Here is a 14,713-nt window from a genome sequence, read left to right on the forward strand (position 1 = left end):
TTTTTTCATCATTGAGTCCTTCAGAAATGTCTTAGATCTCTGTATTGATCAGAGTAGTGAGGTCTTTCACATTTTATCTTCATTATAATACTACTGTTACTATGTGCAATGATCTCCTGGTTCATTTCACTCTGCATCAGTTCATATAGGTCTTCCCAAGTTTTTCCGAAACCATCCCCCTTGTCATTTCTTATAGCAAACACAATAGTATTCCATTACAATCATATACTACAACTTGTTTAGCCATTCCCTAACTAATGGGGGAGGGGGAATATCTAGAAAAGATCTGACTTATTGTTAATCATCAGAAATATAATTCATTTCCTTAGATTTACTGTTTCTATTTGAAAAATGGGAAAAGGCTGTTGAAAACAATCCCATTCTCCAACAGATTACCCCTTGTCATTCCTACTCTATCAGGTATTTTCAATCTGTCCTTGTCTACCAGCTCCTTCCCTACTGCCCGCAAACATGCCCATGTGTAACCACCATGTCTCCCCCATCTTCAAAAAAACACTCACTTGATCCTTCCACCCCCTAATTATTTTTCTAAATCTCTTCTGACCTTTATAGCTAAAGGTGAAAAGGCCATCCACAACAGAAGCCTCCACTTTCTCTCCTTCCACTCTCTTCTTTCAACACAGTATCCAATCATATCATTCCACCAAAACTGCTCTCTCCAAAGTGACCAGGGATTTCTTAGACGCCAAATCCAGCGGCCTTTTCTCCATCCTCCCTTTGCATGACCTCTCTGCCAAGCCTCTGACACCGTGAATCACTCTCCTCTCTGGGATTGGAGGATGCTACTCTCTCCTAGTTCTCCTCCTACCTCTCTGACCACTCTTCAGTCTCCTTAGCTGGATCCTTCTCCAGGTCACACCCTCTAACCCTAGGTGTCCCTCAGGATTCTGTCCTGGGTCCTTTTCTTTTCTCTCTCTATACTACTTCCCTGGGTGATCTCACCAGCTGCCATGGATTTAATTACCATCTGTATGCCAATGATTCTCAAATCTACTTTTTCTACCCCAACCTCTCTGCTGACCTCCAATCTTGCATCTCAAACTACTTTTCAGACCTCTGAATTGGATGTCCAAGAGACATCTTCAACTCAACATGTCCAAAACAGAACTCATTATCTTTCCCCCTACACCCCACACTCCCTACCTCCTTTCCCACTATCCTCCCAATGACTCAGGCTCACGACATAGGAGTCATCTTAACTTCACGATATCTCGGCCCCCATCCCCATATCCAATCTGTTGCCAAGGCCGATCTATGTATACATTCCCTTCTCTCCTCTAACCCTGCCACCACTTTGATGAATGACCCCATCAGCTCATATCTGGACTATTGCAATAGCTGCTGGGGGGTCTGCCTGCCTCAAGTCTCTCCCCACTCCAGGCCATCTTCCATATACCCATCAAAATGACTTTCCTAAAGCTCAGATTCAACCATGTCACCCCCTACTCACTCCCAGTGGCTCCCTATAGTCTCTAGAATCAAATATAAAAGCCTGTGTTTAGTATTCAAAGCCCTTCATAACTTGGCCCCCTCCTACACTTCCAGTCTTCTTAGACCTCACTCCCTGCAGTCTTCTGGCTGTTTCATGATCTCTCAAGCTCTGGGTCTTTTCCCCAGCTATTACCCCTGCCTGGAATGCTCTCCCTCCTCATCTCCACCTGCCAGCCTCCCTGAAGTCCCAGCTAAAATTCTGTCTTCTAGAGGAAGGTTATGCCCATCACTCTTGATCCCAGTGTCTTTCCTTTCTTCATGATTTCCGATGTAGCCTGCATTTAATTCATTTGCACACATCTATTGGCCTGTTCTCCCTCCTCCCCACTGGATTACTAACTCCTTGAGAGCAGGGTCTGTCTATTGTCTCTTTATATCCCAAGTATTTAGCACAGTGCCTGCCTAGCACAGAATAGGAGCTTAAATGTTGTTGACTAACTGAAAAATTCAAGTTTGAGCTGAGTTCTTCAATTTACTTCACTGGTCTATCTCTTTATTTCAAACAAACAAAAACTGAGTAAGAAAACTTATTATATGTTTACAAGTATCTCCTGGAGACATGAATTATTTGTACTATAGGTATTGTTTTTTAATAAACTAGAGAGCAAATTAGGAACTAGCACTTCTATGGTGCTAATTCTAAGAATCTGAAGCCTTTGCTGAGTGTCCAGATTTCTTGGAATCTTAAGTCTCTGAGGCCCAACTGAATGTGGAAATGAAAGTACATTCTAAAAAATGGACTTTTAAGCAACTCCCTCCCTTCTTTACAGAAGTGAGCCTAAGGGTATGGAATACTATTGATGTCAGACTTTTTCAAGGGGGTAACTAGATTCCCTGAACTATTTTTTCCTCTTTTTTATTCTTGTTATGAAAAAAATGATGTTCTGAATGCAATAGGATGCAATAGGAAAAGTCAGTCAATTTGTATTTTAATTGCTTAAGGACTGGGGATAAAAAGAATGGCCAAAGACAGGCCCTGATCTTGAGGAACTCACAATCAAATGAGGGAGACAACATAAAAACAAGCGTGTACAAACAAGGTTTTTACAAGATAAATTGAAGGAAATCTCAAGAAAAGTCCCTAAGATTAAGGAGGAATGCTAAAGCCATCTTGCAGAAGGTGGGGTTTTAGCTGAGACTTGAAGGAAGCCCAGAAGCCTGGAGGTGGAGATGAGGATTCCAGGCATGAGGGACAGTCAGAGAAAATGCCCAGAGTCGGGAGATGGAGTTGTCTTGTGTGAGAAACAACCAGGAATGCTGTCAGAGGAGTGCAGAGTATGTGGAAGCAGGTCTGGTGTAAGAAGACTGGGAAGGTAGGAGAGGGCCTGATTACACAGGGCTTGAAAAGTCAGAGGATTGTATAGTCACTCCCAGAGAGGCTAGGAAGTCACCAGAGTACTGAATAAGGGTGGAGAGGGGGTGATATGGTCAGACCTGCCTTTTAGGAAGACTGGTTTGACAGCTGAGTGGGAAGACAGAGTGGGGAGAGAACTGAGACAATGAGGCTGACCAGTAGGCATTTCAATCCTCCAGGCATGAGGTGATGAGGGCGGGCACCACCATGGTGGTAGCATTAAGAGGCTGGAAAGGAGAGTAAGGGAGAGACGTTAGAAAGGTAGAAAAACAGAACTTGATCAGTGGTCAGATATGAGGGAGTGAAAGGGGAGAAATGAGCAAGTTTGAGATGTAAGATTGGAGGTCAGCAGAGAGGTTGGGGTAGAAAAGGTAGATTTGAGAATCATTGGCATAGAGATGGTAATTAAATCCATGGCAGCTGGTAAGATCACCCAGGGAAGTAGTATAGAGAGATATCAATAAAAATGTATTTTAAAAAAAAAATCTTAATTCTACTTTCAATGTGGCAAATATAGAATTACTTTCAAGTCACATATACTTTGTAAAATATTCACATAAAAAGTCAGATTTAACCCTGATAACATCCTTTTATTTTCATTGGGACCAGGGAGGTGTTTTAGCACATAGAGGGCTGGCCCTGGGCTCATGAAGGTCTCATCTCCATCCTCCTGAAACACTTACTAACAGTGGGACCCTAGTAAAGTCACTGAACCTCTCTTCACCTCTTTCCTTCCCTTCCATTGAGGAGAGTGTCTGTAGGGCTGCTGTTTTAAGGATCCAACCAGCTCCCTCGCTTATCTGCCAGCCATGTCCTGTATAAGATTTGCTTCACCCCCCAAACTGATGGTGCTTTCCACCTTGTGAAACTCTTTTACATGCATTTGGTTTCCCTTTACTGGTGTACATGTTTTACGGGCCTACCCTGAGGGCTGAGCTCTGTTTGCTTTTCTCTTTAGCCCCACACGCCCAGCACCATCCTTGGCCTAGACTCCAGAACCAGATGTAGCCAGGACCTTCTTCATTTGAAAGTTCTCTCTGTTACAATCCTCTGGTCTTTAACTCCCTTGGGTCTACCACAAGGGGCCTCCTACCTTGCTAGATACCTTCCTCAATGCCTCTTGTCAAGACACATATCTGGGGCTATCAGTAGAGCATTCCAAATGACCACCTGCCATCCCAAACCCTTGCCATTTGAGTGGCCCACATTCTCTTCCCATATATAACACAATTACTTGGTGGTGTCTCTTTCTCCTGGCCTTATTTGTTCCCTGATGCAGCCCTTGAGCAATCACCAAGGCTGTCTCTATCCATTATGTTCTGTGCGATGTTCAATTTATTGCTTTTAAGAGAGCTGTATGCCACGTCTCACTGTCATACAGCAGTACTGGTATTAAAAATGGGACTGTTGGGGCGGCCACATAGTACAGCGAGTAAGAGCACCGGCTCCGGTGCCAGGATGACCTGGAGATCGAATCCCAGGCTCAGACACTCAGCACCACACCCAGAAACACCTGGCTGTGTAACCTTGAGCAAGTTACTTAACCCTGATTGCTTAAAAAAAAAAAACTATAATAAAAAAAAATTGGGACTTTTGATTTCTTGGGAAGCCTGGGCTCCACAAAGGGGCCAATCCAGCCCAATTTCCTCCTCCTATTAAGCTCTGGAGCCCACTTCTTATCCATCTGTACCGTATGTCTGACTGATGGGCAAGATCATCTCTGTCAATAGGTTATCCTTCCAATGCATGTTCAAGTCTGGGCAATAAATATGCTCCATTCACTTGGTCTTTCTCAAGAAAATGGCCAGGCCACACTCTTTGGAGTGGTTCCGGAACTCTTCCAGGACACTCTGCAATGTGCTGGGGCTTGGTGTAATCAATCAGTACAGCATCCATCGTCTGTATTCAAGTCCCTCGAGGACCAGAAATCTCTCCTCAATCCAGATTCGGGGCTGGATCTCCATCCCAGTGGGCATGCAACTTCCTGATTTATGTATCACCCCCAAGTTATGCTCAACGGGTCTTTGGATTATTTCTATTTTTATAATTTTAAAGAAATTTTGAATGATTAGGATGTATGGGACTGACAAAAGGTCCTTCGGGCAGGGTTTCATTCAACTAAATAAAATAATGTTTTTCTTCATAATCAAGAAACAGAATAATCAAATATTACATTATCTTTCAATCAATTGCTACAGACATAGCCCATTGTTGGATATCAATGGCAAAAGTCTGCTTGTTATTGACTACACATACCCTCATCCAGGAGGCTCTTGGTTCATGCATACGGGACTCTCATAAATATTTTGTAGCAACTGGAAGAACAAGCATTGAGATCAATAAGTACCACTATTCTCTCAATATTAAGAAAGACTTTTTTCAATATCTTCGATCCTTTCCCCACCTTCTGGTTCTTTGAATATTGTTCCTTGTCTATCAATAGATGTTCCTGGGGTGTCAGCCCTGGCGTAAATCTTCTCTTTAATCCCTTCACCCCACTGAGCTGCCCTTCCCGTCTTTCTTTGCATCATCTCTGCCTCTTCCATAAACATATCAGGCTCCAAGTGGGGTCATTTCAATGACCATAGTAGAGATCCTTACAATGATTTGTATAAGCCCTTTACTTTCATTTTTCTTCTTTTTGTCCTTCCATTTTCATCGTTATATGCTCTTGGCATAAATTTACTTACTTTAATGTCTTGCTAAACTTTCTTCAAACTGGCTTTACCTTTCACCATTTCTCTCTGCTGTGACTGGACAAAGCTCATATTCATTCTTCGTAACATTACACAAACAAGTTAATAACTTTATCTGGGTTCTTTTTATTTTTGGCATCAACCTGCCCCTATTGTGCAAACAGGTCAGGTATTTGTTGACTAAAGGAATTTCTTGGCTCTTTTACTCTCTTTGTTGTGGCAATTAACTCACATTGGTTAAACCACTAAGTAAAACTATTGTCTTCAATGTGGGTGTCATTTTTGCTATCCATTTCCCATTTCTGATGGCCAATTATCTCAGTGTTAATGTACACCAGATCTTTTTCCCATCAATAATTTCTCTTGGTTTTTATTCATTCTGATTTTAGTTTTGACAAACTGGGGCCCAACACAGATTAAGTCCTTTCCTGTCCTCTAAATTATAATTTATTTCACTTTTTGTACTGTTACATGGTACTTGCTCACCAAGGCCAGCACCTAACAATTCTTTCTTGAAGAAAGTGTTCATGACATAACAGTCTGGTCTGTGGCCTCTCTCATTCCTTCTTCCTGAACCATGATTTCTCCCGTCCTCACCCTTTCCTACGTTTGTACTGAAGTTACCAAGCTCAGCACATGTAATTTAATTTGGTGGGTCTTGGTAAGTTCTTGTTAAAACTTCTCTACCTCTTCAACTCTCAGCAACTGATGTTTGTGTATAAGCTGCAATGATTTTGCTAGTGATCTTTTGGAAAGTTCATGTCATTAAATACCACAATGCATCATGACCAAATATGGCATGAAATAACATTTCTTACACATAGAAAGTACTTTATAAATTAAGTGTTTGTATGAACTAAAATGAAGCTAATAGATATGAAGGTAAAGCACCATATAAATGAAACTATTAAATTTCTGATCCACAGCTAGCCACAAAATCTCAAGAAATGGAAGGGACCTCAGAGGTCATCTAGTTCAACCCATACATAAATAGGAATCCCCTCTGCATCACATTTACAAGGTCAGGCTTCTGCTAGAAAGTCTCCTCAAGTGAGGAGGAACTGGCAATGCCCAAGGCAATCCATGTCATGCCGGGAGAGCTCTTAGCTGTTAAGAAGTGTCTTCCTTACAACAAGGCACGATTTCCTTCTGTATCTCCACTTGCTGGGCTAGGCAAGACAAGGGCCATCCCTCTTCTACATGATAGAACTTCAAAAAATCTATGACGATTTTCATGAAGTCTTCTCTTCTCCAGCCTAAACTGTCCCACTTACCTCACGTGATTCTCGTGTAAAATAAATGCATGGCCTTTCACTGCCCTTGCTGCCTTCCTCTCAGCACTCCAGCTCAGCAAGGTCCTTACTCAAATATGGATCCTGAGCTGAACACCATATGACCAATGTGGTCTGTGCTGGACAAAGTGCAACAGAACTACCCGGTACCTCCCACCTTCCTAATTCTAACACCTCATTAGTGATCACACTGTTGGCATAATGAGCCTGAAATCAATTGATCAACAAGTAATTATTAATCATCTATTACATGCCAGGCACTAAGAATAAAAAGATAAAAAATAACTGAAACAAGCCTCTCAAAGATTCTGTCAGGAGAGATGCATAACTATAAAACTAGATTCAGAATAAATCTCTACAGAATAGACAAAAAAAAAAAACACACAAGACAGGGTTAAGTACAAGGTATTTAGAGAGGAAGGGAGCTAGCAGTTGGGGAGGTCAGGAAAGAAGAATTCCATGAGGTCGAGGTAAGGAAGGGCATTCCAGGCAACTAGAATGCTCAATACAAAAGCTTGAAGATGGGAGATGGGGCATCATGTTTTAGGAAAAGAGAAGACAGTTTAGCATAGCAAAGTGTGAGAAGGGAAGTGATGTGTGAGACTGAGAAGATCAGATAGGCCTTTATAAGCCAAACCAAGGTGTTCATGCTTTATTGCAGAAGGAATGGGAAGCACGGGGGTTTATGGAGTCACACGGTCACAGATGCACTTAGCCCAATAGTCAAAGTCCCCAGGAGCAGGTGGACTGGAACACAGAGAACCAACAAGGAGGCGGCTGCAATCTTCCCCTCAAGAAGCAATGAACAAAAATTGAAGCCGTATGAATTTTAAAAAGTCAGATACAAGAGATGCTGTGAAGGCACAAACAAGATTTGTCCATGGGTCACAGTGTGGGCAGAGGAAGAGGGAGGAACAGAGAATAACCCCAAGGTTACAAACCAGGTAGGCTGGAAGAAAGCAGGTGCCCAGCACAGAATGAAGCCCCAAGTCTGGAAGGGGGCAGGGAGAAGAGGAGGATAAGGAACCATTGTGGACATGGGGAGTTCTCAAGGCTTCTGAAAAGCCCAGTTTGAAAACTCTCCAAGAGGCAGCTGCTAACGCAAGACTGCAGAGAGGAGAAAGACTGGGGCAGGCTGTGAATCTGTGAAGCATCAACATAGAAGTAATCAACTCTCAGGAGCTAAAGAGATCCCTAAGAGGACAGAGAGAAAAGATAAGAGGGCCTGTGCAGAGGGACGCAAAGCTCTTCTAACACCGGGGGCTTTCTTCAGACAAACCGCAGAATGATTGTTCCTGCCCCTCCTAGTCCACGGGGTCAAAACAATCGACACAGGCACACACACGTATGTATGTATATATTCCTACTGAATTTCACTTAATTAGATTTGAAGCCTGACTTTTGTTTTCCAGACTGCTAACTATCCTACCCTGCCTTGTTTCACTGGCAGATGAGATAAACATGATATTTTCATTAATGCCAAGCATTGATAAAAATGTAAGCAAAACCCCCACCAAAACCCAAGGCCAAACATGGGTCCCTGGGCCCTCCCCTGGAGACCTCAAAATGACACTGACATGAATAATTCCTTTAGTTGACTGAGCAAGCCAAGTTCCAAATTCATCAAAGTACCCTATCATCCGGCCCACGTCTCTCCCTCTTTTCTTCAAGAATAACAGGGTGGGCATTGTTCAATGCCTTTAGCTAGAGATGAGGAAAAGTTAATCACTCATAAGTGTCAGAGTCAGGATGTTGAACCAGACCTTCCAACCTTCTCACTACAGGATTCCTCCCCATGCTGAATCTAACAATTCGGGACTACCTTAAAACTGTTCACTTAGGAAACAATGAACTACAAAGCCTTTTTTTTCAAATCATTTATACTTTTTAGACTATTAAATGAGATTTTTTTTCTAAATGCTTGGTAAGTTTTTCTTCTGATCCCTAAAACAGTAATGCTAATAAATCAATTCACTTTTAGACCTCATAGAATTTCTTTTCTTTTAACATGAAAATTTTCTTTTATAAAGATAAAAAAAAAGAATTTTATAAGAAATTGCTAATTTCTATTAGGAACAACTTGATTTTTTTTTTTAAAGGCAAGGTCGGGGCAGGGGGAGGATCAATCTTGTGATTCCATTGGTAGGAGATATGCCTCCACCTATGAAAGCTAGTATTTCCTCTGTCACCTGGAGTCTTACAGGTATCAAATAGGGCATCCCCCACCCTGGGGGGACTCCAACCAGATTAAAACGCAACTGGGAAATATTTAACAAAATAAATAAAAATGAGATAAAATAGAGATGATATTAATATGTGGTTTTCTAAGTCAATATGCAGCCCTGTTTCTATGTAAGTTTGACCCCATTGGCTTAGCACACTGAGTGATTACGTGACTTATCCAGGGTCACACAGCCAGTATATGTGAGAGGCTGGACTGAAACCTAGCTTAGACCTCATAGAATTTCAACTCAATTTCTGTTCAAGGAATGAATAGCAGATGATTTGATTTTATAAGACAATTAAGATACAAATGTTAAGAGTACTTGATACTCCATAAAAGTTAAGAACTGAACTCAGAGCTAAGAAGAAAAACTAAAGGAATACAGAGTGCTCCCAACTGTCCTATCTTCATGGTCATATAACATTAACTCACCCACCATCAGACCTTTGAACAGAAATTGAGTTAAATTTCTACAAGGCCTAAAATCTTAAAGATTCAAAAAGATCCTGTGTTTTTATTTCCCTTCCCAGATGAAATGATTAACCTGAATTTTGCAGAAAGTGCTATAATCCAGTAAGCAAACAACCAAACAGGGCCTAACTTTGGTTCAGAAATGACACTATATGGTGAAAATCCTAGCATGGAAATTTCTCAGAGAATTCACTCCTTAGAGGAGAGGAGGTCTCCATGAAACAAAGCTTTTTATAAATCCACATGATTTGTGTTAGACCCAGATTTTTTTAAGTTAGCAATTTAAACTTACTAGGAATATGTACAGTGGTTTAAATGCTTCTTTGCTATTGGATTAATTAGGCAAAATGGCTTTTCATTTGACTATCAGGGGCTTGATGAAGACAAAATACTAGGACCTTTTTCCACACCATGAAAGGCTATACAGTTAAGGTAAGCTCACAAACCCCTAGGTGACATGTACTATCCTGTTTGCATTATCCTTTAGAGAGGCTAACTAGTACAGGAACATTTTGTAAATGATATTAATTAATTCATATTCATAGGGCACTTTAAAATGCTGGCATCACACCAATCTTGTGAGGTAGTAGAGAATCACAGAATTTCAGTATCAAAAGAGACTTGAGCAGCCATCTCGTCCCATCCACAGAGGTTGATGATTTCCAGGATACTTCCCCTATCCTGTTTCTCTTTAGGCCTTACTTGTTTTCAGTTGACTGTAAGTTCCCTGAGGGCAGGGACTACCTTTTCCTTGTTTTGTATCACCAAAGCTTAGCACATGGCTTGGTTATTATCAAATACTCAATGACTAACACCGAAAAACTGTTCTCTACGTCATACCCAAAAAGTAATTGCCCAATTCTGGCTTGAGTACATCTAATGGGAGAGCACCCACTATAAGTCAGCCCATGTCAAAAATCTCAGTTTGATAGAAAAAGTTACTTGATTTCTGAGACTGTCAATGACATACCCATATTAACATAGCCAGGAAGCATCTGAGGCAGAATTCAAACTCAGGTCTCAGGACTACAAACTTGCCAGACTATTGACAGAAAGCATGAGATATCAGCCCAATTCCAAATCATTATGAAGACAGATATCATATGTAGGACCTCAATGATGTATGTATATGATAAATATGTATGTACATATACATTATTGTATGTATACATTAATATGTGGTATAGTAATTTATAATTCTGCTATATTATTGATTAATATATTTACATGAATATATCATATTAAATCTATAATATATCTATATATTAAAATTATAATAAATATACCTATGTATATTACATCTATAACAAATATCTACCACATATATCAAAGAAGAAGCACATTTCTTTCTTTAAGGAAAAGCACTGACCCAGCAGAAAATCTGGGTTCTGGTCCTGGCTCACAAAGTGGATGCCTGACTCCTCAAGCCTCAGTTCCCTGGTTAATAAAACAGGCATAATACCCCTTATACAATATACCTGTCACACATATCCTGAGGATTAAATAAGACAGTATACATTAAAAAAAAAAACACCTTTCTATGTCATTCTATGGTTACAAACTATTTTTATAATATGCTTCTCCAGAGCTGGGTCTTGGAGCAGGGCAAAGTAGAGAGTGACCAAGGGTGGAATGGGAGGAAGAAACAATATTTACTCACTTTTTTCTAATGTACATTCTTTCATGCCAAGAAATTTGTCATCTATGGCCCATGGCACAGTGCTTTGCAGTCATTCAAAGTGTGGTGTTCCAACCTCACCTCAGGGGTACAAATGTCCTGTCCGGATCTGTCCTTCCCATCTGTCCACACTATCCATCTGTCTTTACTACCTGTCTGTCTACACTACCCATCTGTCTAGAGTCATCATGCTGCTTTCCAAAGTAACCTAAGCTTGCACAGTACCTAGAAATCAATGCTCCCCTATGCCAGAAATGAGGAAGGAAACACCATCTGCTGATCTTGGCCACAAGCCTTTGGACAATGGGCTTCACATTCCTCCTATATAATGAGCCTGAAAGTAAGAATAACACCTGGCCCACTGATAGAGAAATTAGGACTGGAGGAAGAAGCTTCAAAGGAACCTCTAGATTACCCACCCCCTCCCAGAAAGAAAAAAAAACCTTTTCAAAATCTGTGTCCAGCAATGAGAATCAGGATGAAACTTAAACCAGCTGGAACCAGAACTGAGTCAATGTACAATTAACAGGAGCAGCTAATGAGTCCCTAGGACATTACTAACAGAAAAGACAAAGGGGACACCAGAGCAGCATATGCAGAAATGTCCCCTATGGATAAAACGAGCCCGATGACAGAAGAAGACCTTCCCTTCTCAGGGATAGCTGTCAAATCCCCAGAACACTGGCAGTGAGGGTGGGAATTCTGCCCCAAAGCCTCTCAGACCTGCCAGGAGGTATGCATGCCCCTTCAGAATCACAAAGCAAGGCTAAAACATCATCTCCACTAACCTCCTTTGGCATAGGAGGCAATGAAGGCCCAGATCAGGAAAGTGACCTGTCAAAGGTGTCTCAGAGAGTTAGAAGTAAAGGCTGCGCCCCAGGTCTTCTGACGCTCAGACATTGCTTTTCCTGCCTCTCAAAAGCTGGCCAGATTTTCCCAGAAAACTGCCTTGGACACCCTGCCCTCCAAACCACTCAGAGACAGAATCAGAATTCCCTTGCTATCCTGATTATCATAGAACTTTGCCCACACAAAGTAACCTCAGAGGGCCTTTATTTCAACCCTCATCTATCCCCATGTGACTCCACTAAAGACCTCTGGTTTCACACAAATGAAGGCTGATTGAGGCCTGCGGTGTGCTGGTAAATGTTAACAGACAGCTCCCCAGAAAAAAAAAAAATATTCACACGATACATTTTTAGAATTAGAATTCATTACCTCGAAAATAGCTCACTGCATTTTGGGTCAACTTAGCGGAAGGAACATTTTCCTTCTGTGGGGTTAAAGTTTACTTGCTTGTACGGGCCACTGTTGCTTGTCTCCTGGCTCACAAAAAATAAATCAAAATCCTCATCTGTACCACAGCCTTAGAAGACCTGAAGACCACTAGCTATCAGTCCCAGAATGGTCAAGATACTAGCTCCTTCCACAAGCTACTGATAGAGAGCTTAAGGAAATGTGAGGAGCTGTAGGAGTAGAACAGAGCCTTGCAGGTCAGGTCTTGGGGACCTTACAGAGGGAGGCTGCCCCTAATTTTGGGAATAATGTTATCTCCTTGGGAGTTAGCACCATTCAAAGTTCAAGCCTGGTGTCACCTCCAATTTCACTCTCACCAAACTATACTCTCCCCTACACAAAATTACTACATATTCACTTTGTACATATTTTTTATTTACTTGAGCATATATATTGTAGTTCCCTTTGCTATAGAACAACTTTATGAGGGCAAGGGACTGTCTTATGACTTTGTATCCTCAGGGTTTGTTCAAGACTTGCACACAGCAGGTGCCTGATAAATGCATACAGAATGAAAGAGCTTGGGGGGAAAAACTTAAAGCGGTGTAAGATATATTATAAGAAAGATCCCACCATAGTCTAATAAGAATAATGAGCATTTTTTTTTTTGCATTTTAGGAAAAAAAGGGTTTTCCACACACTCTCTCCTTTGAGTCTGGAGACCACTGGGTGACCTAGTTACTCTAAGTATCATTACACGTATTTACAGAGGAGGAGACTAAGGCTTAAAGAGATTGACTTACTCATTGTAATCGAACTAAGCTGTGTCAAAGGTGCGATGTGAACTCAAAGTTTCTTCTTAAGCCTAGCAGTGTCCACTGGGCCAAACCACCTCTGTGTTCCCAAAGAGATACCATAGCTCTACTTTAACATTCTACCATGCCCCCTCTGCCCACAACAAGCCAATGGCCAGCCCGAGAGGGACAAGCATTTCTCATCCTGAAAGCTGGGGCAGGCAGAGACGTCGGTCCAGGATTCCCAGCCCGGGAGCAAGAGCTGGGGCTAGCACCGGCATCCAGACGTCCCAGGAGCCCAGAGAAGGACAGGGGCTGTCCTAAGGCCGTAGAGGACCAGAAGCAAGACTTAAACTGCTTCCCGGGATCCAGGATCTAGGTGGGAGAGACTTCTGACACCCACCGAGTACAACTCCTTCCTTTTACAGAGGAAGAAACTGAGGACGTTCATGCCGGCAGTCAGGGTGTGAACCCAGGACCACAGACTACAGGGTCTAAGTCCTTTCCACGTGGGAATGGGGAGGGGCATCATTCCTTTCCCCCAAGCCCCACCCTCTGGGGAGAGAGAGTTCACCGAAGCCCCAGAGCAGTCAGGCCCGTCTCAAGGTCACGCAGGTAGCCAGAGGCAGGGCTGGAGCAGGAGCCAACGCCTCCTAGAGACCGGTGTGGGAGGGGCGGGGAGGGTCCGGGTGACCCAGCCCCGGCCACGCCCCCGCGGCTCCCAGCTCCCCCTCCCCGCGACAGGTGTATGCGGGGAGGGGCGCACAGGTGACCCCCCTCCCACCTGGCCCAGCTTCGGTCCTGCGGGAGCGACGCCCTCACCTCCTCCTCCTCCCCCCCACAGGTGTATGCCGGGAGGGGCGCACAGGTGACCCCCGGCCAGCAGCAGCCCTGGGGGGCGGGACGCCCCCACCCCTTCCTCCTTCCCCGGACAGGTGTATGCCGGGAGGGGCGCACAGGTGACCCCCGCCCAGGAGCGGCCCTGGGGGCGGGACGCGCGGCCTCCCCGGCCCCCCCAGCCCAGGCGCGCCCCCCACTCAACTCTTCACTTTGCCGAAGGTGCCGACCCCCAGCGTGTCGCCCAGCACGTAGTGGCCGATCTTCACGCGCCCGTCGTGCTTCGGCTTCTCCGCCATCGTCCGCCGGCCCCGGCCCGGCCCCTCCTCCGCACGCCCAGCCCCGGCCGAGCCCCAGCTGCCGCCGCCGCCGCCGCCGCCGCCGCCCCGCGGAGCTGCCCCGAGTCACCGCCGCTGCTGGGGCTGCCGGCTACCCACAGTGCCGCGGGAGCCGGGGAGGGGGCCGAGGGGGGGGAGGGGCGAGCGCGAACTGTCAGGAGGAGGGAGGGGGGAGAAAGGGAGGGGAGCCAGGGGGAGGAGGACCCGGCCCGAGATACCGAGATACCCAATAAATCACAAAAGGAATCCACAGCTTCCCCAGGCACCTCGCTCAGTAATGT

At 43.8% G+C, this 14,713-nt stretch overlaps 1 protein-coding gene across 1 annotated transcript in view; it reads right to left on the reverse strand.

Annotated features, from left to right (window-relative positions):
• The window catches only part of LOC138165307 (5'-AMP-activated protein kinase catalytic subunit alpha-2-like), a 75,021-nt gene extending 60,575 nt beyond the window's left edge, over positions 1-14,446 (reverse strand). The window contains exon 1 of the mRNA XM_069093490.1: positions 14,300-14,446. Within this exon, the coding sequence (XP_068949591.1) occupies positions 14,300-14,393 (94 nt within the window). The 5' untranslated portion in view covers positions 14,394-14,446. The remainder of the gene's footprint in view (positions 1-14,299) is intronic.
• Between the last annotated feature and the right edge of the window lie 267 nt (positions 14,447-14,713).

This window comes from Petaurus breviceps, unplaced genomic scaffold (assembly GCF_028583685.1).
Source record: "Petaurus breviceps papuanus isolate PSGF00001 unplaced genomic scaffold, PetGlider_PUasm1.0 208, whole genome shotgun sequence".
In the NCBI taxonomy this organism is placed as follows: Eukaryota; Metazoa; Chordata; class Mammalia; order Diprotodontia; family Petauridae; genus Petaurus; species Petaurus breviceps.